Source organism: Pseudopipra pipra, chromosome 11 (assembly GCF_036250125.1).
Source record: "Pseudopipra pipra isolate bDixPip1 chromosome 11, bDixPip1.hap1, whole genome shotgun sequence".
In the NCBI taxonomy this organism is placed as follows: Eukaryota; Metazoa; Chordata; class Aves; order Passeriformes; family Pipridae; genus Pseudopipra; species Pseudopipra pipra.
The window spans coordinates 20422007-20447822 of record NC_087559.1 but is presented as its reverse complement, the minus strand read 5'-3'; the positions used below and the strand labels follow the sequence as shown (position 1 = coordinate 20447822).

Below are 25816 nucleotides of genomic sequence, written 5' to 3'. Positions count from 1 at the left end.
GTCTCTGCCAGTTTCTCTAGTGCTCAGTGCTCCCTGTCTTTCCTAAATACAGTTTTTACGGACCTCAGCTGACTCCCTGGAGGGAACCTCTTCTTTAGTACTCCTTAGGCTCAGGTACTCAAGAAAAGTTGAGCAAAGCTATAGTCTGCATTTCTGTATGTGCTTGTGGTGTATGAATGTTGCTAAAGCTCTGAGAAATGGAAATGTCATTTTTTCACTTTCATTTCATTTTCAGTAACATGGGAAATCCCATGTCTTTTCAAAAAGAACACAAATTTGTTATGGGTGGACACCAAACATACTGTAAATGTTTCCACCTTTAACAGCAATCTCTTGTCACAAACCTTTCTGAATTGCTTGACTTGCCGTATTTGAATCTTCTTTATATCCTTTGCAGATATGAAATTAAAGATTTATTAAGCCATGCCTTTTTTGCTGAAGATACTGGGGTAAGAGTGGAACTTGCAGAAGAAGACCATGGTAGGAAATCCTCTATTGCCTTAAGACTCTGGGTAGAAGATCCTAAGAAACTGAAAGGAAAACCCAAAGATAATGGAGCCATTGAGTTTACTTTTGATCTGGAGAAGGAAACTCCTGATGATGTTGCACAAGAAATGGTAAAATAAACTTCTCCTGACAAAAATATGTATATATAAAGTAGTGCATAAGTCTCAAAAGACAGCAGGAACAAGTCTGGTAAAGTAACTCCACTTGAACCATTCCAGGTGTCCAGTTTAGGCTCTTCGCATTGATTTTGGAGTGAATGCTGCAAGAAAGGGGTAAACGGGGAAGAACTAGCGACTGAAACATATTGTTCGCCATGTATGAAAGCAGATGCCTGAAATAACATTTCAAATAGCTTAGGGACCATAAAGGTCTGGTCCACTTTTATGTTTTGCAAACTCTTTTGCCAGTTTCTGTAGGCTGTTGAATGTCTTCGAATGTGTTTGGAATCTGTTTAGTTCCAGGCAGCAGCTTGAAACAAATTAGAAGAGCTCAGAAGTTCAGTCACAAAACTTTCTGCACTGAATTCTCCAAAACTCCTTTTCCCATCTTTTCTATGGTGTTCCTTAGGAGGAATGTAGATGAGGAAGGTCTGTGGTCAGCCGCTCTACCGCCAAACATTGATAGGAAACTAGATTCACCCAGTTAGGAATAAACTTTGGATTTTTTAACAGATAAGTTTAACTTGGTGAGTTTCTGTGTCTTCGTAACTTGTGGAGTTTTGTTAGAGAATCTGTGTTCCAATTTCACTACATTGTTCTTGAACTCATATTTCAGTGGTGCCTTTACTGCACCGTTCCAGCGTCACGGAGGCTCAGAGTCAGTAAGCTCTGAGCCGAGGTCTGAACTTTCCTGTGCTTGCAGAAATGCTATTAGAATCTAAATCCCAAGGGTTCCCATTTAACAGTGTTGTCATCACCACTCCTGTTCTGCTCAGGAGGCACTCTTTTTGGTAATGCTGCCTTGCTCTGCTGGGAATCGTCACCTTCTGCTCCAAATTTAGTGGGAGGAATTCAGGCTCCTCTGTCTTCTTGTCATTAGTTTGCAGTAGGTCCAGTATTTTTCCAGCAGTGTATTGTTACAGAACTATTTAGTTTAAAAGTGGCTCTGCTACAGTTACCTACTGTTATATTTTGCATTTAAACATTGGTGGAAATATCTGGCATTTTGAAGTTCTGTAAGTTGCTTGGTCCACAGCTGTGATGTTTTGTTTTGAAGAGGAAATGATTCTAGTAAAAAGTATATTTACAAGGATCATGCCCAAACTACAGTGACACTATACCCTTTCCCAAATAATTTTAAAACCTGTGTTCTGCATTAATAGTTACCTAAGTGACTGTCCTGAAATGCTTTCAAACTTGAGGCTGTTGCAGGGGCAGAAAAGAGGGACATTTATTCCTAAATGTCTTTTTCTAGTCCTTATCAGTTGTGGAACACCAAAGCCATGTGCTTTCATCAGTTTGTTGTTTTATGTGCTGTGGAAGAGAAGAATGCAGGAGACCTCCTGAGTACAGGCAATTATTTATCATTACTGATGGTAGTTGGGCAATCCCACCTGTCCAAAGGATGTGGCTAAAAGGAACTTGAAGTGTTCTGGTGGATTTGGAGCCTGAAGTCAGCTCTCCTAATCAGTGGGGACTATAAAGTGGCACATCTTCATTAAAATGAACCTGTGTTTTAGGCTACTTTACCCCCATTAATTTTAAACAGTGAAAATTTAAGCTGTGACACTGCCTCATGTTTGGGCAAGAGCAAAGCAGGAAAGCCTCTAGATCTCCCCCATGGATACAAGTGCTTCCAAATCCATTGAATATGTGTGTTAAGAATGTAGGGAGAGCAGACAAAGCTCTGGTAGGTTATTATTAAATGAAAATTCATACCCTGTGCTGGAGGAGCTTATGCGAACAAATAGCACAAAGATGAATTTCCATTTCATCTGTCGAGCTGTTGAGTTCTGAGGAGCCTCGTCCCCTTTTCCATCAAATGGGAACAGTCTGCATTGAACTCACTGATGGGCTTTTTGTTTATAAAAGTCAATCAATACTGACTGACTTCACTATTTAAGAGAAGTTAATTTGAGACATAATTCTGTTAACATCTTGCCCCTCAGAGATTGCTGTGCTGCCGGGCAGAGTAATTTGGGAAACTGCATGTGCTGGAAAGGTTAAGGCAATAAATTCAGATTTAGGGGTAGTTTGATTCACTCCAGTTGCGTTGTTCAAAGATTCTTTTTCCTGTTTTGACTATTCTTTTAGTGTTAACAAGAAAAAAAGAGGGGAACCCATCTGCCATTAAACTTGCTCTCCACAATGGATGTTAAGTGGTGAATAAATTGAGCCAATACCTATTCAGATCTTAGAAATTGCATACTGGGTTTTTTAATGCATTTGGGATAGAAGCTTTATTAAAAAAAGACCCCATCAAGCTCTTGAGTTCCTGTTCTTGTGAGAAATAAATTTATTTAAATTCATATTGTTTCAAACTGATGTTTTCTCTGTTAGGAAGAGATTTCAGTGACGCAGGTGTGTGACACGTGAGTGCACGTCCATGCACGCGTGACCTTGCTAAGTCTGTGCCTCCTCTGCAGATTGACTCGGGATTTTTCCATGAGAACGATCTCAAGATAGTTGCCAAGTCCATACGGGACAGAGTAGCACTGATCCTGTGGAGGAGGGAGCGGATCTGGCCGAGGATGCAGTCAGAGGAGCGGCGGGACTCGGAGTGCCTGGAGAAGCTGAAGGCGCCGCAGGCGCAGCAGGTGCAGGTCACGTACCTGTCCCACACGGGGCACCACATCCTGTCGGAGCCGGAGGAGCCGGAGGCGGACCAGCACCCCTTCCAGCAGAACCTGCCCACCAGCGTCACCTCCGTCGCGTGTAAGTCTCGTGGTTTGTGGGCACACGGTGATGAATCTCCAAGGGAAAAAGCCACAGTGATCCCAGCTCGGGGGAGAGAGGAACTGATGTGTGTGGGTTTGAACAGTAGCTCAAAAAACGCAAGAGTCCCGGACAGACACATCACAATTTTGAAAGAGGCTCCCCAGGGCAGTGGGCACAACCCCAAGGCTGCCAGAGCTCCAGGAGGGTTTGGATGATCCTCTCAGGCACGTGGTGTGGCTCTCGGGGATAGACCTGTGCAGGGCCAGGAGCTGGACTGGATGATCCTTGTGGGTCCTTTCCAACTCAGCATATTCTGTTAAAGTTTCAAGAAAACTATATAATACAGATATCTCTATATACATTCCTTCAGTAGCAATAAATGCCAAAACCATAACGTATTTGTAAATGGAAAGGCAAGGAAACCTGCTGCTTGACACAAAAGCTACATGTTTTCTGTGCTAGGTGTTGGGATCAAATTCATGCAAAACACGATTTCAGAGCCTGCCGAAGTTGAATTGGCACCAAACTGATTGCTGATCCTTGTGGGTTCCTTCCAACTTGGGATTCTGTGAATGTGTATGATTCAAACTGGTCAGAGCAACTGGTGGCTCTTTCAAATGATGTTGGCCTTGTGGAGATGTTCATTGCAAACCAGACCTTACTGAAACCAAGGCACAGCAGGCTCTTGTGTTTTCAAGTGACTCCTGATGTCTTGCAGTTTTTTGTGATGCTGTGCAAAGGTCTGTGGTAGGAAGAAAAATCCATGAGAGTTCTTTTCCTTTTTCCTAGCCAATTTTTCTGATAAAATCCGATATGCATATTTTCCTACAAAACAATTATCATAATGTTTCTGTTTTCCTGTTCTGGGCTTGTATTTAAACACATTTGAGTTAAAGATGCATTAGCTTTAGCAAAGACACAGCTGCTGCTTTAATTCAGGTATTGTATAAAGGGCTACACAGAGGTCTGCTTTGAATTCTGAAATATCCATGCATGCCTCTACAGGAAAAATGTCTTTACAAGATATTTAGCCACATTTGCATAACACTCACAATATTGCTGTATTCACAAAGCTTTTTATTTGAATCTAAATTGAGCTCATTTCATTTTTTTGGATCATATATTTATTTCATGCTAATTCCTTTGAGGAACACTGCAATTATGACTCTTTTTGTTTCCAGTGGTGCAACAAGGCAATTTGTGCTTCCCATGATTCTGCTGGACATGAGTTGGCAGAATTTTATACTAAATATAAGCCCCCCGATTTATTTCCTATTCCTCCTCAACTTTTAACCAACACTTGGTGTTATTTGACAATTTGCTATCAGAGTATTTGAACATTTTCTTAGCATAAGACCTCTGTAAATTGGAGTGCCACCTGTTCATGTAATCTGAGGTCAAATGTAAAAATGGAAACTAATAACTTAATGTGTGTTGTTCTATAAAATCCTGAGGCTGACTCACAGCTTTTACCTTAGCACTTGACTGTCACACTTTTTTCCCCCCCCTTTGAGGTCCTGAATAATTGTTTGTAATAAAATTGAAGTGTTTATGCAGCAGAATTCCCATCGTGAGAGAGAGCTGTGTTGGCTCTTCAGAAATGAACTGAATAAATAGAGAGGGGAGTTTAATTTTAGAAAAAAAAACCCAAACAGTTGGGAGAATAGTTTGTAAGTACTGAAGAGAAATGTCATCTCTGGTGCTATTAAAAAATAATTTTTTATTTAAAGCCAAATAAGTAAAACCTCGTTTAGAATATGGAAAAAAGAGACGATGGAAAGTGTTGGAAAAAGAAATGGTGTTTAAGCTTAGCTGTAACTTAAGCCATTTTTTTAAACTGCATTACAGTTTTCTTTCATTTTTTAATTTTTAATCTCTTAGAAGCTGTTTGTCCTTTGTATACATCCAGCTGCAGTCTGATTATCTCATTTCCTTTCTCAAGTGAAGAAAGCAGTAGCTTATGCTCAAGAAGAGCTGGGAACCTGTACTTTACAGGCTTTAAAAGTCGTGAAGAAACATTTTTAAATCAGTAATACCAATATTTCCCCTGGACAAAGGACCTGGTGCTCTCCCAGTGCCCGTAGCTGTGCAATTCCACAGGTTCACTGGGCAAATGCTCCAGGAGAAACTCCCACAGAGTGTGCTCTTAACTCACTGAAACCTCCATATGGTTTTGTGTCTGACCTTCAGCTTGAGGTGCTGCTCCACATGCAAGCAGGGCGTGACTTGCTGGACAAATAAGTCATACAGCATAAAGAATGTTGTGATTTTCAGTGTTGCTAGTAAAAAAAGGTGTTAAAGTCAGTGCATCCCTGGGAGATGGAACTCTAAAAGAGCCCATGATCTGCTGTGAACATGACAATTGGGATTACCTCTCCTTTCATCCTACAGAATCTATAGACGTCTGCAATTCTTAATGTCAACCTTATGCCCTTTAAAGGAAATATTAATGTGCCTAAAATATCACTGTGCACAGAAATCCATGGGGATGCCTTTTGGCTTAAGAGAAGCAGTATGTGCCTTTTGCAGAAAATAACATTTGTGTTGTATAATTTATTTATATAACAAAAGGGCCAGGGTAGTAAAAACGCTAATTGCATAAACCACGGTGACCTTGCTCTAAAGTCGTCACTCGAACGTTTGGAGTTGTTGGGCTTTTAATAAAAATGAACTGTTCTTTCAGCTGACAGCACGTTTGACAGCGGCCAGGGCTCCACTGTTTATTCTGACTCCCAGAGCAGCCAGCAAAGTGTCATCTACTCGTCCCTGCCCGACGCAGTGCCCCCGGCCATCCAGCGGGTGTACAGCCCCCCCCTGAGCGAGAGCCAGCCCGTGCCCCACAGCCTGCCCCAGCTCGGGCACTACCAGCAGCCCTCAGCAGTAAGTCTAAAGCTTTTGTTTTTTCAGATCATTTTGTATCCTGGGTCATATTCAGTATTACCATTTTTATTCTTGTTTCTGGAGGGTGCGGGTTCCGGGACTCTCTTTATGTGTCCCTCGCTCGTCGCTGTGGGTGGTGACCTGCTCAGTGATACATTTCTGGTGGATGTGAAATGGGTGATGGTGCCTGAGTCGTGGTATTTGCCATCCTGCTTCACTGGCAGCTGTCATGCTTTCAGTAAAAAAGTTCCTTATCAGTCTGTTGATGCTGAAATCTGTTAGTGGCTTTGCCACAAAGCACAAGAAGGACATGGACCTGTTGGAGCAGTTCCAGAGGAGGCCATGAAGATGCTCCAAGGGCTGGCGCCCCTCTGCTCTGGAGACAGGCTGGGAGGACTGGAGGTGTTCAGCCTGGAGGAGTGTGGTTTCATTAATTTATTTGGCATTTGCTGACTTTTTTCCGCATTTTTAGACTTCCGTTCCTTGCAGAGAAGTTTTCTCCCCTCCGTTTTGACCCAAGTACCGAGCGGACGAACTGTGCGCGGCTGTGTTGGTGCTGAGCGGTCGCAGAGCCCCGGAGGTGGCAGTGCCCTCCCTGATGCCGTGCTCTCTCTCCACAGCCTGTCCTCCCCGCGGTGCCAGCGGCGCCCGCCGTGGTGCCCCAGCACTACCAGGAGCCGGCGATGCCGTTCCCGGTCGTCCAGCCCACCACGGTCGCCTCCCTCCCGCTGGGGCAGCCGCCGCCGCCAGTGCTGGCCGGCCAGCAGGTGAGAGTTGGGCTCTGCCAAAAAGCCCTTACCTCATCCCGCCCCTTCCCTGTGCTCTACTCCAGCTCGTACAGGTTGCCCAGAGAAGCTGTGGCTGCCCCATCCCTGGAAGTGTCCAAGGCCAGGTTGGACAGGGCTTGGAACAACCTGCTCCAGTGGAATGAGATAAGCTTTAAGGTCCCTTGCAACCCAAACCACTCCTGTGATTCTGTGATACCTGTAGCGAGTTTGAGCTGTTTGAAACTGTTAAACTGCAACTTGAGAGATTTAGGAGTGGGACAATGGGTATTTGGCCTAACAGCCTTGAGGACAGTCATGGAACACACATTGGCACGTCTTGGTTGAGTTTTAAGTCTTCCATTGTGGCTTCGCAGCATCAGCCTGAAGCCTTGCATTGATATCAATGTGCTGTCTTGATCTGTAAAAATCCAACAGTTTGTTAATAATTTTGTGTTATTATTCAGCACCTCCTTTCTAAAAGGTTAGAAAGAGACCCCTTAGCCTGGTGCCACTTGTCTCTGAATCCTCAGTGGTGCTGCTCGATGAGATGTTAATACAGTTCAGAGCAGGCACCCAGCCAGGAGGTCCACCTTCAGCAGCAAAGCCTGTCTCTGAGTAGCCTCCAAACAGTAACTCTTGTGCATTTTCAGGGATCAAATCTCAATCCAAACCCTGCATTTCCTAAAGCTATTTCCAAAGCAGCTCTTCCCAGCAGTGGAGGGGTTGCTCTCGTGAGGAATGCAGCCACAGCCTGGTATGGTCTGGTAATTCACGGCTTATTTTGGTGATTATACAAAAAACTTGGCTTCCTTCAGTAGAAACTGTTGCTGGTGCTGGAGAGTGTCTATACTTTGTGACTGGCATGAATCATACCTCTCCAAACCTTTTAAATTATCAACATTTATCTCACTGGTTGCCATTTAGGGTTTTTTTTAACATGCCCCGTTCTTCTCAAAGCATCAATAATGGAGACGTGTCATTTGGTCTCCTTGAAAAACACACCTTTGTGCAAGGTTTTGTCACATAACAGGTTTTTTTCTAATGGGTAGAGACAAAAATTTTATACTCAGGCAGGTTTAGGACCTCACCATTTGCACAGGTCTTGCTGGTGGCCTCTGGAGCTTTATGCTGACAGTTCCAAATCTGTTGTTTATTTTCCCCCATGAGCAGATTCTGGTTTGAAATAGGATATTTGCCCAACTTAATTCCTTTATCGTGCCCTTTCCTCACAGCATTGCTGTCTCTTGGAATAGTTCTATCCCTGACAGCAGAAGGATTTAATTACTGATCTGTCTTTGCTTCCTAATCTTACTAGGAAGCCTAATAAAAAACTGGCTTTTTTCAGTTTTATTATTATTATTATTACAAAAATAGGTAAAATGGTCAAGTTTTTCTGCGGAACTTCCCAGAGTGCACCTGTGTCTCAGAAACAGTAGGTCCAGTGGTCCCGGAGTCCCCAGGTGCGTGGGACTTTGGGAATGTCCATGCTGTGGGGGGGAGGGCAGGGCAGCAGAAGAGGAAATGGGGGTGAGAAATTCACCTGCCTACAGGATGTTCTTGTATCATTATACACTGGTGGGATCAATGTTGCATCTTGTGATTGTTTTGGGTTTTTTTCCAATTTGAGTGTCTGTGCATTTATACTGTTAAAGTTACGAGGCAAAGTTCTCTAATCCACCTGGATATTTTCCCCTCCCTGTGCCTCATCCCGTTCACAAGCACTTTAAGACACGAGCTGAATTTGAAGCAGAGGTTTTAGGAAGCCTCTCTGTTCCCTGAGTGCTGTTTTCCTGCTGCTAACATGGTCTGTCCTCGAGTGGGAGGTGGCTGAGCCACCTGTGCCAGTGCCCCCTGTCCGTGGTGACCCGTGGGCAGCCGTCTGAGCTGCAGATTAACCCAGCTGGGTGTGAGAGCTGAGCTGGCTGTGGGAACTGGCAGATTTATTTGCTCCAGCCCAGTGGGTGTGCGGCTGTTCTGCTCTGGAGCTCGGGCTGGGTCTGGCAGGAGTTCCTCTCTGGGGTGAGTGGGCCCCCCCCAGTCTGTCAGGCACTCCCCAGGTGCCTCCACATTGGCCAGTTTGTCCCATCAGCAGTGCCAGGCCAGCCATTCCCTTGGGTTTGGGACTGTAACTGGGTAGATGCCACCTCTTTTCCCAAAACCTGGGATGGCAGAAACTGCAGCACAGATCCATGTTGCTGGGTTTTGATGTCACGTGGCAGAGTAATGCTCAGGCATGGCCACCTTATGCTGCAGGAGCCACACTGAGGCTGCAGGGAGTTCTTCAGTGCCACCTCCAGTGTGATGTGCTCACTCAGTGTTGTCAGCCCTGGATATGTGACACCAAGCACCAAATTCTCTTTTGTTCCCCCATCCTGTATTGGGAACTTACCAGTCATGGCTGAAGTTTAGCTGTTTAAGGGTGGAAGGCATCTTGCTTTGTCAATGCAGAGACAGGCTGAGAGAGCTGGGGGTGTTCAACCTGGAGAAGAGAAGGCTCCAGGAAGGCCTTTCCAGTGCCTAAAGGGGTTCCAAGAGAGCTGGACAGGGACTTGGGCAAGGGATGGAGAGACAGGACAAGAGGGAATGACCTTAAGCTGAAGGAGGGTAGGTTCAGCTAAGATATGAGAAAGAAATTCTTCCCTGTGAGGGTGGGGAGGCCCTGGCACAGGTTGCCCAGAGAAGCTGTGGCTGCCCCTGGATCCCTGGAAGTGTCCAAGGCCAGGTTGGACAGGGCTTGGAACAAGCTGGGCTAGTGGAAGGTGTCCCTGCCTATGGCAGGGGGTGCAATGAGATGATCTTTGAGGTCCCTTCCGATTGAAACGTTTCTGTGATTCTATAGTACATCTGCTACAGTTTTATTGCATCAATACCAAAGTGGTTGAGGAGTCCTGCTATTAAAAAAGTGCTGAGCAACATATTCCTACGCAGATTTGTGGTGGAAGTGGCAAAAATGAAGGATTCTAACACTTGGCTATCCCTTTTAAAGTTTACCTTCTGACCATGGGCACGGTGTGAGGTGCTGTGTGCTGCAGAGCCTGGTGGAGCCATCAGCCCTGCGGTCCCAAATAGGTCACCATGAGCCAGCCTGTGTCTCCAGTGCCATCTTTCTGGACCAGAAGGGTTTTTAAAGTTTTTCCAGAACTAATTAGAGGAACTGAAGGAGGAGATACTGGTAGCACACAAAATGTGGAAGTTTGTTTCTGCTATTTCCAGCTTTAATGCAACATTTTCTCACTATTCTGCTGCCCAAAGCCTGCTTTCCCTGGAAGAGTAAAACTGCTTTTTTCACTGCCACATTGTCACTACAGCACCTCAGAAATAACTGGGACCCAGCTTTTACTGTAATTATTGTGGTTTATTGTGTCTCAGATAAGAAGTGTTGTGGTTCCTGTGCCTGCTTCTTTAGGTAGCAGCTTCTGCACGCCAGGATGAGCTGGGTATTATCTGCATCTTGAAAGTTAGTGGATGGGATTTCACAGTGCCAACTGGAACAATCTCTGGGATTTAAAGAGTCTGAGTGGTTACAAATAACCTCTCCAAGATAGTTAGAACTTGTCTTTTTAGGTAATGTGTCTTGTATTTAAATATGTTTTAAACACGGGCTGCTGTGCAGTGTTGGAATTAGGAGTGTCCATCTCTTCTGTAAGCCGTCCCTGCTGGGTGCATGTCCTGAGGGGCTGGAACATCTCCTGAGGGGCTGGAGCGTGTCCAGAGAAGGACAACAGGGCTGGGGAAGGGTTTGGAGCACAAGTCTGATGAGGAGCAGCTGAGGGAGCGGGGAGTGGCTCAGCCTGGAGAAAAGGCTCAGGCAGGACCTTTTTGCTCTTTCCAACTCCCTGACAGGAGGGGGGAGCTGGAGGGGGGGCAAATTGGGCTCTACTCCCAGAGAACAAGTGACAGAACAAGCGGAAACTGCCTCAAGTTGCATCAGGGGAGGTTCAGGTTGGATATTAGGGAAATTTTCTTCATTGGAGGGGTCACTGGAAGTGGTGGGCTCACTGCCAGTGTCCAAAAAACATGTAGATGTGGCACATGGAGACATGGTTTAGTGGTGGACCTGGCAGTGCTGGGTTGGCGATTAAAGGTCTTTTCCAACCTCAGTGGTTCTGTGATTCCACAGAATCACAGAATTCCGGCGGGTCTGTCCTGACAGCGAGCTGGGCAGAAGCAGGCAGTGTGTTCTGCCCCCTGGTCCTTCTGTGGCCCACAAGCCAATCAGCCTTTTCCCCTGTTGTCTCCCGCAGCAGCAGCAGCCCCTGTCCCAGGCGGCCCCCCTGCCGCAGGTCCTGGCCAGCCAGCCCGTGTGCCCGCTCCAGCCCGCGCCACACCTGCTGCCCCAGTTCCCGGCGCAGGGCTCGCCGGTGGCAGCCAGCAGTGCCCCCCTGAAGCCCCTGCAGATCTCCACTGTGCCGCAGCTCCCGCCCGTGGCCCCCTCCCAGGTAACACATCCACTGGGGGAAAGCTCTCCGGCTAATAATTAACGTGATTTCCGGTTTCTCGTGTGGCTGTTTTGACTGCATGCCAGTTTAATTAGGCCATGAGAACGTTTGCTTTTTCCCAGTTCCCGTGTATTCCTTTATTATTTATTATTTGTTTGGTGAAGAAGAAATCTCTTGTACCCAACCCGGTGGCATCCAGTTAATGGCAGTTCCAAACTGGCAATAACTGCTTTTTGATGTTGTTTTGGTTTGGGTTTTTTGCACTGTTCCCTCTGGAACACTCTCTTCCCCATCCCAGGCTTGACAGCATGAGAAGTTGCCCTTTTTTTTTTCTATTTTCTGACCTCCTGACTTCACCACTTTCCCCTACACCTGCCACCCCTGTCTCTTTCTCTGCCCCGGTTGTGGTCTCCAAAGCAGAGATGTACCCTTCCCTTGGCCTGGGAGGTGGTTGGTGCTGTCACTGTGTTTGCTGGTAACAACCACTGTGATGTGAAGCAGCTTGTGCCAAAGGGCAGGAGCAAGCTGGCACCATGATGCCGGGGTTTGTTCCATCACCGGGAGGTTTCAATTGTAAAAACCCTTTTTTCTGGGTTCTTCCACACTGCTTGGGTCGCAGCTCATTTAAAAACAAGGGTTTAAATAGTCTTACTGAATTTTGCATGAAAGAGTTTCATGTTATGTCTGGTTTAATTCCTTTTAACTTCTGTTAAAATAAAAGCAGCTTTTAATTAGGATGTTGCTTGAAGGCTTCAAGATGGTGTTAGAAGTAGTTTTAAGCTTCTAAGGTATAAAAATGCATCCCCAAAATGTTTTTTGTTTTTTTTTTTTTTCTTTTACTAATGATTTAAGCATAAATCAGTTTTTATTACTGTTTGTAAACCTCAGGAAGTGAATGGAAGTGATTAACGAGCAGGCATAATTATCCTCATGGCACGGGTGGCTTTTAGGGACTTGCGTGGCAAATGAAACTGTTTTGTACCATCAGTGGAAACACCGGCAATTTATGCGATATTGTATTTTTTTCAGATTCCTCAGTTTCCTGTCATTCCTGCAATTACTCCTCTGGCAGGCCTTGACAGCCTTCCTCCAAACCTCTCTGACATCCCTGCTGCAAACGTGCCCCCCATTCCTGCTCCTTCCCAGTACTTTGCTCCGGCCGTGATCCTGCCCAGCCTGCCCATGAACCCCACGCTGCCCATGGCCCCCAACTCCCCAGCCCTGCCCATGCAGGCCGTCAACCTGCCTCACACCACCGTGGCTTCCCTGGTCCTGCCCTGCCAAACCATAGTGCCAAACATGTCGGCCGCCACCATCCCGCTGCTCGCCGTGGCCCCGCCGGGAGTGCCAGCGCTGCCGCCGCACCCCGGGGTGCCCCCGCTGCCCCAGCAGCCCATGTTCCAGCCCGCCTTCCAGCAGATCCTGCCGAGCGACGCGCCCTCTCCCCACCACGCGCAGAGCACCCAGGCCGTGTCCCAGCCGCAGCAGCCGCCTCCTCCTGCTCCTGCGGCGCTGCAGCCGAGCGTGATCCACCCTCCCGAGCCGGCTCTGGCCGCGCCGGGGGCTGCTCACCAGGTAACTGCCGGGCTGGGGCCGCGTCTCTGGGCACGGGCGTTCCCGGGGCTCTCTCCCTCACCAACACTCAGTGGGGAGGCTTGTTCCTTGCTCTTGAGATGTTCTGTTGGCTTCTCGACCTCGGTCCTGGAGATGGCGGCTGGAGCTGTGAGGTCAGGGGGGAGCAGGTGGTGCCTTCGCCCAGGGACGGGGGGGTGTCATGAGCGTAACCCAACAGGCTTTGGACGGAGCACTTTCTGAATTCCCTCTTCCTTCTCCATCTCAAATTTGAGGAGGTGTGAACTGTGGTTCTCCTGGGGCAGGAGGGCACACTGAGCCTTGCTGGTGCCCATACCTTAGTCCATGTCGGATGCAGAGGATACACATGGGGGAGTTGGCAGGAGCAGAAGAATTGTTTTGATGCAGAACATCTTTAAAACAGCAAAGGGAAGTGTCCATCTGGTAACAGCTCTGGAAAACTGCGTGGAAGAGCGCTGTCAGGCCTGCAGGGCAGGGATGGATTCGAACTGCAGACCCTTCCCTCCTTAAGAGAAATTAAGCATAAATGGAGCTCAAATAGTAGCAGTATTTACAAGGAAAGTGGCTCAGGACTTGTTGACAGAGTCTGTAAATACTTCTCTCACCACATCTGTGATACGACAATGTGAAACACAGTCTGACCCGAGCAGGAGAGGGCACTCAAATCTGTTAATTAATGGCATTTGGAAAATCTGTGTTCTGCCACATCCCTTCACCATAACACACTGATTAAAATTCATAACATCCCATCCCAACCTGCAATAGCCCGGCATCTTCAGAGCACTAAATCATTTTTAAATTTCTCTCTTCGGCGGTATATTTGGTACAGAAATACTGTCTGTGAGAATTGCAGTAGCATGGAGCCTGGGAATGTTACCCAGTATTCCCAGTGGCTTTAGAGGGGGTGGAATCAAGCCCATTAGGCACAGGGAGCATGGCAAACACCAGAACTGGAGGGCTGATGTTCCCAAACCATCTCGACACAGTCGTCACTTATCAAATATGGATGGAAGAGTTGCATATGGAAGAATTTAGAATAAAAAATGGCTATTACAAAGTGCAGAGAAATATTTTAAAATACATTGTTCTGATGTGAAGCACTTTTAATGGACAGGTATTTCTGTACATAATGCAGTGCTGTTGTTGCAGTTGATGTTTAGCACCTGTGAGTTTTGTTTCGCCCAGGTAAATTAGACATTGAAATATTTTGTGAATTATTCTAGTTATATAAGATTTAAAATAGAATGTCACCACCCTTCTGTGGTGTTACACCACAGTTGTCAGTCTAAAAACCCCCCCTTGGGCAGCCGTGTAACTGTGAGGTGCTGTGAAGCACATCCTGTCTTTATTTTTACCCACAATAAAACCTGGGATAATAGTTTTCAGCTCACACCCAGAACCTGCAGAGAGCATGCAGCAACGAAACAGTGTGGCCTAGTTCCCATCTGAGTCTTGACTTTTTTTAATATATTTTCCAATAGCCTAAATCTCTAGGTGATGGTACTTTAAAAAAAGTACAAATTAGGCACAGTTCTACCTAGTACTAAAAGTCTTTTTTCTTCCATATGCTCCTTTCTTTCCTTCTTTCTCTTCCCACAAGCTCAGTCCCTTTGGAAAAAACACATGATGTACCTAAAAGGAGAATGTTCTGGTTTTAAATATACAACGCAAAAGGACTGTTATGCAGAATAACAACCCAGTCACTAAGGTAGTTGGAATCCTGTCGCCTCAGTCCAGTTCCCACCAAGTGCTTACACACACGGGTTATTTTAATGCACTGGAGAAATCCAGTGAGATAAATGAAAATCCCTCTGTCCACAGGGGAGTGTTGGCAGGATCGGGGCCTTTGAGCTTGGCATGTCAAGGGTTAAGTTGTGACTTCAGTGTGTAAACTACACTAAACTAAAGTAGGACATTGGTGCATATCCAGTGAAAAAGAGTTAACTGTGTCATTTAACCCAGCTACTGATTCTACATATATATGGCAGATTCCTTAAAATATCTGAAGTTAGGTTATGGGTAGAGTGTATTTTTCTCTGCTTGGACAGTTTGGTAGGCTACTGAAAGCAGAGCGAAGTATTCAGGAGAATGAATTCATCACCAGAGATTTTGAAGTGAGTCCAGAGGAAGCCACGGAGATGCTTTAAAAGGTGGAGCCCCCTCTGCTCTGGAGCCAGCCTGGTAGAGCTGGGGGTGTTCAGCCTGGAGAAGGCTCCAGGGAGACCTTAGAATCTCTTCCAGTGTCTAAAGGGGCTCTAAGAGAGCTGGAGAGGAGCTTGAGACAAGGACCTGGCGGGACAGGACAAGGGAGAATGGCTTCAAACTGCCAGAGGGCAGGGTTAGATTGGATATTGGGAAGGAGTCCTTCCCTGTGAGGGTGGTGAGACCCTGGCACAGATTGCCCAGAGAAGCTGTGGCTTCCCTATCCCTGGAAGTGTCCAAGGCCAGGTTGGATAGGGTTTGGAATTCCATTCTGGAATTCTGTGATTTTTCATTACTTAGCAAAATATGGCTTTGTCCCTGCAAATTAACTGGTGCCTGAGCAATGCACACGGTGTCATAATCATATAGAGAGAATCTTCAGTTTTTTTATTTAGTCATTCCAAAGGAAGTTTAGTCTCTTTAGTAGTTACTGAGCTCACCCAAACCCGGTCTCACTGCAGAGCTGGGGTCCTTTCTCCATGGGTGCGGGTGACTTCGATGCCTTGTCACGTAAGTCCCGAGCCCTCTGAGCAGAGGTGTGTGCTAACAGCTCTCATTGTGTTGCAGCCCATGCCTGGACACACTCAGTTTGCTTTGGAAGCTGGAGCCCAGGTGCCCGTGCTGCCGGTGCAACCTTCGATAGTCATGTCACCGCCGTTGCAGCTGCAGCCTGAACTGGTGCCGCCCTGCGTCGCTCCCGAAGGCGCTCCCCAGGTCCATGGCAGCCTGGCCACAGCCAGCCCGCCCGTACCTATAGACCCCAGCCTGCCTGTCCAGCCCTCTGCTCTGCTGCAGCTCCAGCCTGATCTTTCCCAGCCACTGGGCCAGCAGCTCCCAGCCCCCTGCTCGGCTGTCCCGGCAGGCGCAGAGACATCTCAAGAGGTAGAGCCCTTCCTCTGAAGTAACTCACGGGCCTCAGCCTTAACTTCATACTTCCTCCTTTGTGAGACAGTGAGCTCATTGCACAAGGGAGGTTATCCCCTCACTCTGTTGAGCCGCTTGTCCTGGATGCCGGCAACTCTGGGTCAGCAAATAATTGGCAATTCCAAGTGAAGCTGGAAACCTCATGTTGTACCTTGGGAAATGTCTCCTCGAGGCAGCAGCACTTGTCCGTAGCTGAGCACGAGCACAGAGATAGACATTTAAGAGATTAAGAAATTCTCACTGTGAGTCAGTGAGAATTTGTTCTGTAGAGTTTCACCTGTGTTTTGTCCAGTCCTGTTTTAAATGTCTCAAGCACTTGTGTGACCAACCATCATTTGCCTTAAGAAACTGCTCCATTATCTAAGCCTTCGTTATGTGAAAGCCCTTCGTGTTCCTCAGCTTGAGCACTATTCCCATTGCATTTAGCATTTTATCCTCCTGTATTGCCTAAAGTCTACTCTAGCCCTGGGATTTTTGTTTCTTCAGATATTCATAGGCATTCCTAATTCTCAGTGGTCATATAAGCAGGACACATGTTAGTGATTTCCTTTGGAGAACTGTCAGCTTCTCCTGTCTGCTATTTTGACTTTTCTTTCCACTCCCATAATTACTTAATCTTCAGTCTTGACAGAACATCACAGAACATTTCCTTCTCTTCACCTCCCTGTTAGCAAAGCAAAACAAAAGCCTTGACATTTCTACCTAATTTCACGAAATAAGTCTGATTTGTTCTCCACTTGTGGATGGAAATGTCCCCCTGTGATTCTGCATTCAGAGTTGTTCCTCTTGAGGCTCTGTTCTGAGCTACCTTTCCTCCCAAAGTATATGTTTCATCTTTTCAAACTTCATCTTTTGGTTCTGCCTGTTCTTCCATGGCTTTTCAGATGCCTTGACTCCACAGTGCAGCCTGGAGTTCCATTGGAGGCACAACTCAACACTGCCTCCAGAAGATGCTCAGGAAGGGTTATGCCGACACTAAAGCTGGACTCCAGTTCCCCATTTTTTCTGTCCATCAGTGGCAGATTAATTCTTATCAAATCAACATTCCTGCTGTAATAGGACGTTTCCTCGTGAATGTCTGTATTCTATATCTTAGATGGAGCAGGAATGGTAGACCCTGTCTGTAGTACTTCACTTGCAGGCTCCCCAGAAAAGCCTGGCTGGGTCAAGCATGTCCATCACTTAAGGTATTCCTTCTCCAGCTGCCTTTTTTCTGAATGCACAGCTCATGACAGGGTGCCTTCAGTGCAGGGTCAATCCCATTAGACATTGTGGAAACACGAACAAACCTCCTTGTTGTGCAGTGTGATATGGGGGATGCAAGTCATCCTGTACTACCTTAGAAACCCGTGGCCATCAAGGCTCATGTCTGTCCTTCACGTCCCATATCCCTCAGGACATTTAGCCGCTGGTTTGCTAAACTCAGTCTCGTGTCCATCTGTAAGTTACCCCCTTCTCTTGTTCAGTTTAAGAAATCAAACCAGTATCAATCCATGTACTCTCCATGCTGGTTTTCGGACACACATTGATAAAGTCTTCTTGGGTGTAAGAGAAGTTTCATACTTGTCCATATAATCCAGACACTGCATTTTGTTGCTACTCTGCCATAATGTTTTTATCTCTCCTGTTGTGTTCAGACGTGGCAGCCCTCGCGTCCCAACCGACCTGAACCGCTCAGGCAAAGGAGATTTTTGTAAGGCACTTGGTCAAGTGCATTACCAGAATGTAGATACATTATATCTGTGTTCTCATCGTTCATTAATTCTGCGGTTTTATCGAAACTGCAGTCAAGCTTGGCATGGCCTGTGTGTGGTGTTAGAGACGAGGAGTGGGACTCGCTGGTTCACTGCCACAGAACCAGTGGGGCTGACTGGTTCACTGCTGAGCTTTTAACCCCAGCCCACCACTGCTTGAGTGTTAAGTGTAGCAGTTGCAGTCCAGGGGCTCGTTTCTAGCTGTGCATCTGTAGAAGGATTTTATAGACATATGTTTGTAAATATATATAAATATATATAAAATTATATATATTTATGACTATATTTGGGGTGTGTGTATATGCACAATTATATACATGCACGAGTGTGTGTGTCTGTGTACAAACTGTGTAAGTTTGTTACAGCAGGGCCTGTAGCACCGTCACAAATTATGTGGAAATGGGTTTACCTGGTGCAAAAGCCGTGCTATGATGTCTGTCCCAGAGCTGCAACCAGTGAAGAGTGAGGCTTTTAGGGGAAATTTGTGTAGAGAACAAGAGGACGTAATGCGAAGGTGGTGTTATTAAATGATGAATATCCATGTTTTAATTGTAAGTTCCTCAGAAATTTTCCCACTAAGCCAAACACAATGAAAATACTGAGCATATTTCAGGAAGCTATATAAAGCAATTAAGCAAATTAGCAGATACATTCAAAAATAAAAGACAGTGGGTGCTGATCTGAATTTGTCCCTCAATCAGGTTTTGCCGTGGTGGTGAGAACTGTTGTGTTCCTTTTACCATCTCATCTTCTGTAGAGGCAGCAGAAGGGAGCTGGTGGGTTGGTGACTCTGTCTGAAAAAGTGGTTGAGGCCTCGGACAGAAGTGATGTTGGGAGGGTAAAGTGGGACATTTGTTTTATTTCCAAGTTCCAAAACTGGTTAAACAGAATGGTTTTAGGGTTACTGGTATCAACAGCAAAACCTTTCTTAAAGGTGTGTTTCCTCTGCCAATACACATTTGCTTAAATGACTTTTTCTTGCATTTTAGGAACAGGCAATACAGGACAAACTGCAAACTCTGTCCCAGAGCTGTGAAAGGTATTGTTATTACCTCTTTGGCGTAAGAAGTGTTTGCTTTCTGCAGGCTGTTTGTCCTGACCTGACTGGGAGGAGATGGATGGGGACACATCTAGGGAGAAGCTGGCAGTGTTCTGTGTGCCCATTCTGGCACCTCCAGCTCTTTCAGTTCCTTAGTTTGGGTGCAGCATCCTCACTTGGTGTATGTACAGCAGTGTGGAACTTGTCTTTTTGTTAGGATAACTGAAGAGGTACAGCCCCTGGCTTTGACACTGTTGAACCTGTGGGAAAACATGCCACAACCAGTATAGCTAGGTATATAGTTTGTTCCCTCTTTGGGAATAAACTGGGTATTCCCAAATCACCTCCTGTAAGGATCCTTCTGCAGGTCTCTTAGAGGGAGCAGTGCATTGGTGGGAGTTGTGTGTTGAGCTGGATGCCTTGCCCACTGCAGGAGCCAGCACCAACTCTGTCCTTATTGATTGCTAAGCCTTGGGATTAGGATTTTCATGACCCTTTTCTATTTTCCTGAATAGACAAAATGAGTTCAGTGAATGAACATTAAAGACACCTGTTTCTGACCTTATTCTACCCCATCACAAAAGTTCACCTGACACAAGTCAGTGCAACCCCACAACCATAAAGTGGAACTTTTTTCCCAAGAATTTGTTGCTGTTAAATATTGTGTGGAAAGGGAGATCTAATCTTCTGTGACTATAGATTCGTTCTGGCTGTAAGTAAGTTAGATATGATAGAACAAAATGAGTGCCCTTTGTAGGAAGGCAGACCAAATTTTCAGTCACTTTTTGAGTCCTTACTCGCCTGTTGCAGAGCTGTGTTTAAAGGTGGCTGTTAAACACAGCACCAGCACACGCCTGGTACTCACAGAGGGAGGGCTCACTCTCCCAGGTGAAATAAAGGACAGCTTGGAGCTGGGTTGTGCTTTTGTAGAGTGGACAGTAATGGCATATGCATCACGTGGCTGGGAATTGCTCCAGAGATGTGATCTGGAGTATATCCTGTGCACTAAATGTGTTCACTTTCCTAACACAGGAGTTACACAGACAAGGTGGCTGCAAATGGAGGAGAAATAAGTTGTTCTGTGCAGCTAGTGCAGAATGAGAAGGAAAGCCTTGAGTTTAGGAAAGGAAGTGGATCCATAGGTTAGACTTCAATCCTTTTCTCCCTGTGTGGCAAAATGAACACAGGAATAAATTGTCCAGGAGAGCTATGGAATCTCACAGGAGCTTTATAAGATCAGTTTACACACACCTCTGTGAGGACTGGTTTAGCCAGAGCTGATCAGCCCTTGGGGTAATAAATGGGCCAGATGGCCTCACAGCTTTCATTCCTCACTTGTTTTTTATGAACCTGAGGAAATTTCCTGCAAATTCATTGCATGTTTTATGTAGGCCATGTTACAGTAAGGTTGGAGCAGCTACTGGCTTGGCTGCTAAAAATATTATACTGTTGCTAGGTGGTCACCTGGGATATTGGGGCACAAAACCTTTCTGATCCTTGAGAGCTGCAGAGAGAGGAGAGGCAGTCTGCTATGGGATGCTGTACTGACCTCATTCTTTCCTCCTTCTCCAGCAAACCTAAGCTGGCCCTGTTTGCCCCTCTGCTGGGAGTGCAGGCGGGCAGGAGCTGAGAAAAACTGCACCTTGAAAAAGTAGGAACTGGTGCAGTTCAGAGAGGGACTGTCAGGATCCCCGAAGTGAAGGCATAAGGTGATGTGGGTATATATTCAGAGTGATGAGATTTTCCCTATGGTGTTGTCAGAAACATTAATAGATCATTTCTTGGTAGGTATGGTAGCCAGAGAATGTGCCTGATGAGAAATAGTGCCCTTCACTCACTGAGTATCTTCCAGCTGACTCAGTTTGGCCAAAAAAGGTGCAAATGTGCCCTTTTTTTTGCCGCCTCTGTTGTTGTGTAGCTTACCCATGTGTGATTCCCTTGTGTGTGACTCTGGGTTTATTTTGGGGTTGTTCTTCCTTTCCCTTATAAAGCTACATGAGTCCAGATGTTGCCTCGGGTAAAGAGATGAGTGACAGCTTTGAAGGAGCAATAGGAAGTGGAAAGCAAGAAGGAAAGTCTTCGAAGAAGCATAAGAAGTCCACGCGCGCTCGTTCGCGCCAGGAGAAGTCCAGCAGACCCAAACTGACCATATTAAATGCAAGTACAACCTGCTGGAGGGTAACTTTGGGATCCCTTTGGCTTTGCCAGGAGTAAAGGTTGTTAATCTCTGCGTGCAGGTGTGTAACACGGGGGATAAGATGGTGGAGTGCCAGCTTGAAACCCACAACCACAAAATGGTGACGTTCAAGTTTGATTTGGATGGTGATGCGCCAGAGGAAATCGCTACTTACATGGTGAGATGTGGCTCCCCACGGGCTCTCAGTGCACCAGGTTGCTTCAGGCAGCTTCTTCTCACATGTGCTTGTTGCCCAAGCTGTCTGACAGCTGTGGAATGAGGCATTAATCAAAAAAATACTGTTTTCCTCTTTATTTTGATGTGGCCCTCTAGGTAGAGAATGAGTTCATCTTGCAGAGTGAAAAAGAGACTTTTATTGAGCAAATGAAAGATATCATTGATAAAGCAGAAGATATGCTCAGTGAGGATACAGAAGGAGAGCGAAGTTCTGACCAGGGAACAAGTCCCCAGCAAGATGCTGATAGGCTGGAAATGAGCGAGGTAAGAAATGCTAAATAAAGTTTTCTGGTTTGATTCATTTCTCTTTACAGCCAGATGCTGTAAATTAGTTTTGCGTCCTGTGTTTAAAAAAAGTAAGAAGTTTCTTAGCTAGAAAAATAATGCTTTTACTTTGTTAAGCCTTACAATATGAGTGCTCCTTGGGATGATGCTCCTCTTGCACTGGTAGAGCTCATTCTTCTGTTGTTTCTTTAACAGGAGAAGCGTCAGTCTCAAGTGAAGACACCTGTGTATCAGCAAAATGGTAAGTTGTGCCTTTAAATTTTTAGTGGAAGGTATGCCTGCCCATGGCATGGGGTTGGAACAAGGTGGTCTTGATCCCTTGCAAGCCAAACCATTCTGTGATTCTGTGATTCTATGAATACAACTTAATCTCAAGCTTTGAGGCAGTGAAGAGTTCGTGCAGAGGTTTGCAACCACTGGTGGTTGGAATATATCTAGAAATAAGGGTGTAAAAGTGATCCCTGCTGTTAGTAAACTGGAATATTGCAGGGCTAACTGGGATGGATGGGACATTTGGGGATGTTTAGGGAAGCCCTGAATGACACAAGCTGATAATTGGTGGGAAAGTCAAGAAGGTGCAGGGAAGCATCCTCTGAACACAACAATAAAAATATTTACAAGAGGAAGCTGAAAGATTACATTTGCATTGGTAATTTAATTGAAGTGTCTAACCCCTCAGTTTCCAGCTACTCTGCTATTCCAGGGGGAAACTATGTTGGCATTCCTGGAGTATCTTGGCCTCTAAACACGGGGGTTGTACAGACAAATGGGATGGGGAGGGAATTGGCCCATGGTTCTCTCTGTAAGTGCATGGTGTTGGGATAAATGAAAGGGACCTGGCTATCAAGCCTGTCGGAGTTCAAGAAGCATTTGGACAATGCTTTCAGGCACATGGTGGGATTGTTGGGCCCCTCTGCAGGGCCAGGAGTCAGACTCTGATCCTGATGGGTCCATTCCAACTCAGCACATTCTGTGAGTCTGTGATTCTCTGCTGAAAGTTTGCCATTTACATATAAGATGTGACAGGTTTTGAGAGAAGATGTAGAAGGAAATATTATCTACAAAACTTCCAACATGGAAAAATTCAGCTGCTAAACTTGACAAAATTAACAAATTTACCACTGTGAGAAAACTATCCACTGTTCCACTAATGAAATGTTCATGTACGTAACTATCACTCTTCTAAAAGTGTGAATGCCTGAAAACAAATTTTCAAATAACTTCAGATATGTGGCAGAACTGGGAGGCACCACTGTCTGCCTTCCAGAAGGGATGAGGATCAAATTCGAAGCCATTGATCTACTCTTGGCTGTAATTGTAGAAGTTCTGATTTTCTTTCTGAACGTGGAAATTCAGGTTTGGACACGATCTGGAGACAATGGAAACCCTTGTGTTATTTACTTGTTATTTTCTTTTCATCCCTAGTTTTGCATACTGGAAAAAGGTGGTTTATTATATGTCCTGTAGTGGAAAATCCAACTACGGATGCCCCCGAATTTTCCCCTCCAGTACCTCCCAGTGCCCAGCAGGCAGAAGGGCCAGGTATGTCCAAACTTCATAGAAATATCTGCTCTGGAGCTGCTGTGTTGTCGCTCTTCTATCCTCACCTGACTTAGCTGTGATGGTTTCACTTCATTTAGTTGGAGGAAGAAAATGATGAATTTTAAGTTGGGCATTTACAGAGTGATCCTGGTATTGAGCCAAATTGGGAATCTATTTGAGCTTCAGAGAAGTGTCAGTATTTTAGCTCTGCCTTATGCTATGAGGTAGATGAAGCCTTGGTCACTGCAGTGCCTTTTCAGTGGAATATTTTTTGCATAATCTGCAAATTCTAACTTGATGTGTATAACAGCTATTTCCTGGTGGGAAGCTCTAAGGGGTTGTCCCTGCAGCTGGCTGGGGGGTGTGGCAGTGATTTCCTTTCCTTAAAACATTCACCTTTTGTCTGTGTTCTCTCTAGACCCGGAGCAGGATGAGCAGCCCGTGAGCTCCGCAGTGACAGACGTGCCCGAGGTCGGGGCTGGGCAGCAGCTTCCTCTGCCCGGAGGAGTCTGTGACAGCCCCCTCGGAGCTGCTCCATCCTTGGCACCAGCTCCCACTGCAGCAGCTTCCACCAGCATCCCGAGCCAGGCAGAGTTACCAGCCTCAGCACTGCTGGGATCTGCCCCGAACATCCCGGAGCAGGCGGCAGCTGCCGGGGCCCAGCTGGAGTACCCCCCAGCCGTGGCAGCGGTGCCCCCTCATCCGGGGGGGCTGGAGGAGCCCCCCGACGCCGCCCCCACAGCCCCGCAGCTGCCGCCGCCGGCAGACGAGGCTGCGTGTGTGCCCGACGTGGAGATCGCCTGCTGCAGCGTGGGGCCGCACACGGCCGTGCCCGCGGCTCCCGGCCCGCTCCCGCTGCTCCCGGACTCCGTGGTCCTGGAGCGGCAGCCGGTGGCACAGGTGCCGCCACTGCCGGAGGGCGGCCAGCCCGGCTCGGGGCCGCTCACCTTCGCCAGCCAGCCCTTCCCCGCTGCCCCCGAGGGGCTGGGGCTGGCGGGGTCCCAGCTGCAGAGCCCCACGCAGGTGCCGCTGGCTGCAGCCCAGCCCCTGGCCGCAGTGCCACCGACACAGCCCGTGTCCGGCCCCGGCGCGGGGGTCGGGCTCCTGCAGCAGCAGAACCCCCCTGGCACCACCGAGTCCGATGGGGAGGGACCCCCTCGGGTGGACTTCGTGGACAACACGATAAAAAGCCTTGATGAGAAGCTGCGCAATTTGCTGTACCAGGAATATGTTCCGACTTCCTCTGCGTCAGCTGGGACGCCAGACACTTCTGTGCCACCCGAACAGGGTGACAGTGAATTTACCTTGCCACCTTTTCCCGAAGAACAAGGTCCTGCGTTGGTGTCGGATGGGAGGGAACCAGGCTATAATGTCCCAGACACCAGCCAGGACGTGAAAGCTGCTGCCAAGCCACCGGCGCCCCTTGTGCCATCGGAGCTCTTGCCCTGCCCACCACCGGTCAGTCCCACAGTGGTTCTGCCCTTTGTGCCCCCAAACCCAGCCTGTAGGGCCAGCACTGGGGCGGAGCTCAGCACCCACATGCCTGCAGTAGGACGTGTGTATATCTCTTGCTTCCCTAAACATTTTCATATCTCTGCTCCAGAGTGTTGCCTTTGCCTGCTGCCTGGCTTTCCAGTGTGAAAGCTCTCTTGAATTTTTCCTGTTGGATGCATCCTAACTAATTTTACAGAAATGCTTGTTAGTGAATGCCAGACTTTTCTTTTGGATTTAAAAGTGGTGTAATACCTTAATTCATCTCCTCTTGCGTCCTGTGTCCAAAGCAGGCAGAAATGCATTAATTTCTTTGTAGTTTAAGAATGCAGAACACAAGTGGTGTAGTTGCTCTAGTTCTGATGAAGACAATTGTGCTTTAGTAGGAATTTTTAAAAATATAGATTGATGGCAGTGGTTACAATTCCTGCCTTCCAAGTCAGTCTGGATAAAGCAAACACTTCAGGAGCCTTTCCCTTGTCCACATGTTGCAGCCAAAGGTAGACACTCCATAGATGTCCTGTAATGGTTTCTTTTGTCTCCTCCTAAGCTTGTCAGAGCAAGAGTGCCCCGAGAGCCTCTAAGGCAGGGGGGAGCAGGTGGTCTGGGGCAGTGGGTACTCAGTGTCTCAGCTGAGCCCCCATGTCACGTTCTTTCAGATAAAATCTCCAGTTTATTAAATCAGCAGATTTGCAGAACTTTGTGCTAGAAGATCAGTGTCTATTCCAGGCCCTGGCACAGGTTGCCCAGAGAAGCTGTGGCTGCCCTATCCCCAGAAGTGCCCAAGGTCAGGTTGGACAGGGCTTGGAGCAGCCTGGTGTAGTGGAAGGTGTCCCTGCCCATGGCAGGGGGATAGAATGAGGTGACCTTTAAGGTCTCTTCCAACCCAAACCATTCTGGGATTCTCTATCTTATTTTAAAAGCAGCGTTTCAGGAGATAACTCCATCCCCACTAGCAAGGCTGAGGCTGTTCCAGATGGACTGTGTCAGCTGTTTGAGAGACACTGTACGGTACATGAAAGTGGCTGCACTCGAGTGACTGTTCAGAGTGTGTTGTTTTCTAATGATAAATGACTTTCTACAGCAGATAAAATTCTCTCTCCG

General features: G+C 46.8%; 1 protein-coding gene across 11 annotated transcripts in view; it reads left to right on the top strand.

Moving 5' to 3' along the window:
- Positions 1 to 25816, top strand: part of WNK2 (WNK lysine deficient protein kinase 2) — a 115340-nt gene that overhangs the window by 56008 nt on the left and 33516 nt on the right. For 9 of the 11 annotated variants that reach the window (XM_064668102.1, XM_064668101.1, XM_064668105.1 and 6 more), the window contains exons 6-19: positions 398 to 617; positions 3092 to 3380; positions 6067 to 6263; positions 6884 to 7030; positions 11275 to 11469; positions 12499 to 13044; positions 15832 to 16146; positions 18932 to 18981; positions 20973 to 21138; positions 21219 to 21335; positions 21491 to 21658; positions 21875 to 21920; positions 23105 to 23221; positions 23640 to 24679. In XM_064668102.1, coding sequence (XP_064524172.1) covers positions 398 to 617; positions 3092 to 3380; positions 6067 to 6263; positions 6884 to 7030; positions 11275 to 11469; positions 12499 to 13044; positions 15832 to 16146; positions 18932 to 18981; positions 20973 to 21138; positions 21219 to 21335; positions 21491 to 21658; positions 21875 to 21920; positions 23105 to 23221; positions 23640 to 24679 — 3613 coding nt within the window. The remainder of the gene's footprint in view (positions 1 to 397; positions 618 to 3091; positions 3381 to 6066; positions 6264 to 6883; positions 7031 to 11274; positions 11470 to 12498; positions 13045 to 15831; positions 16147 to 18931; positions 18982 to 20972; positions 21139 to 21218; positions 21336 to 21490; positions 21659 to 21874; positions 21921 to 23104; positions 23222 to 23639; positions 24680 to 25816) is intronic. The other 2 variants (XM_064668096.1, XM_064668104.1) reach the window with 2 other exon arrangements.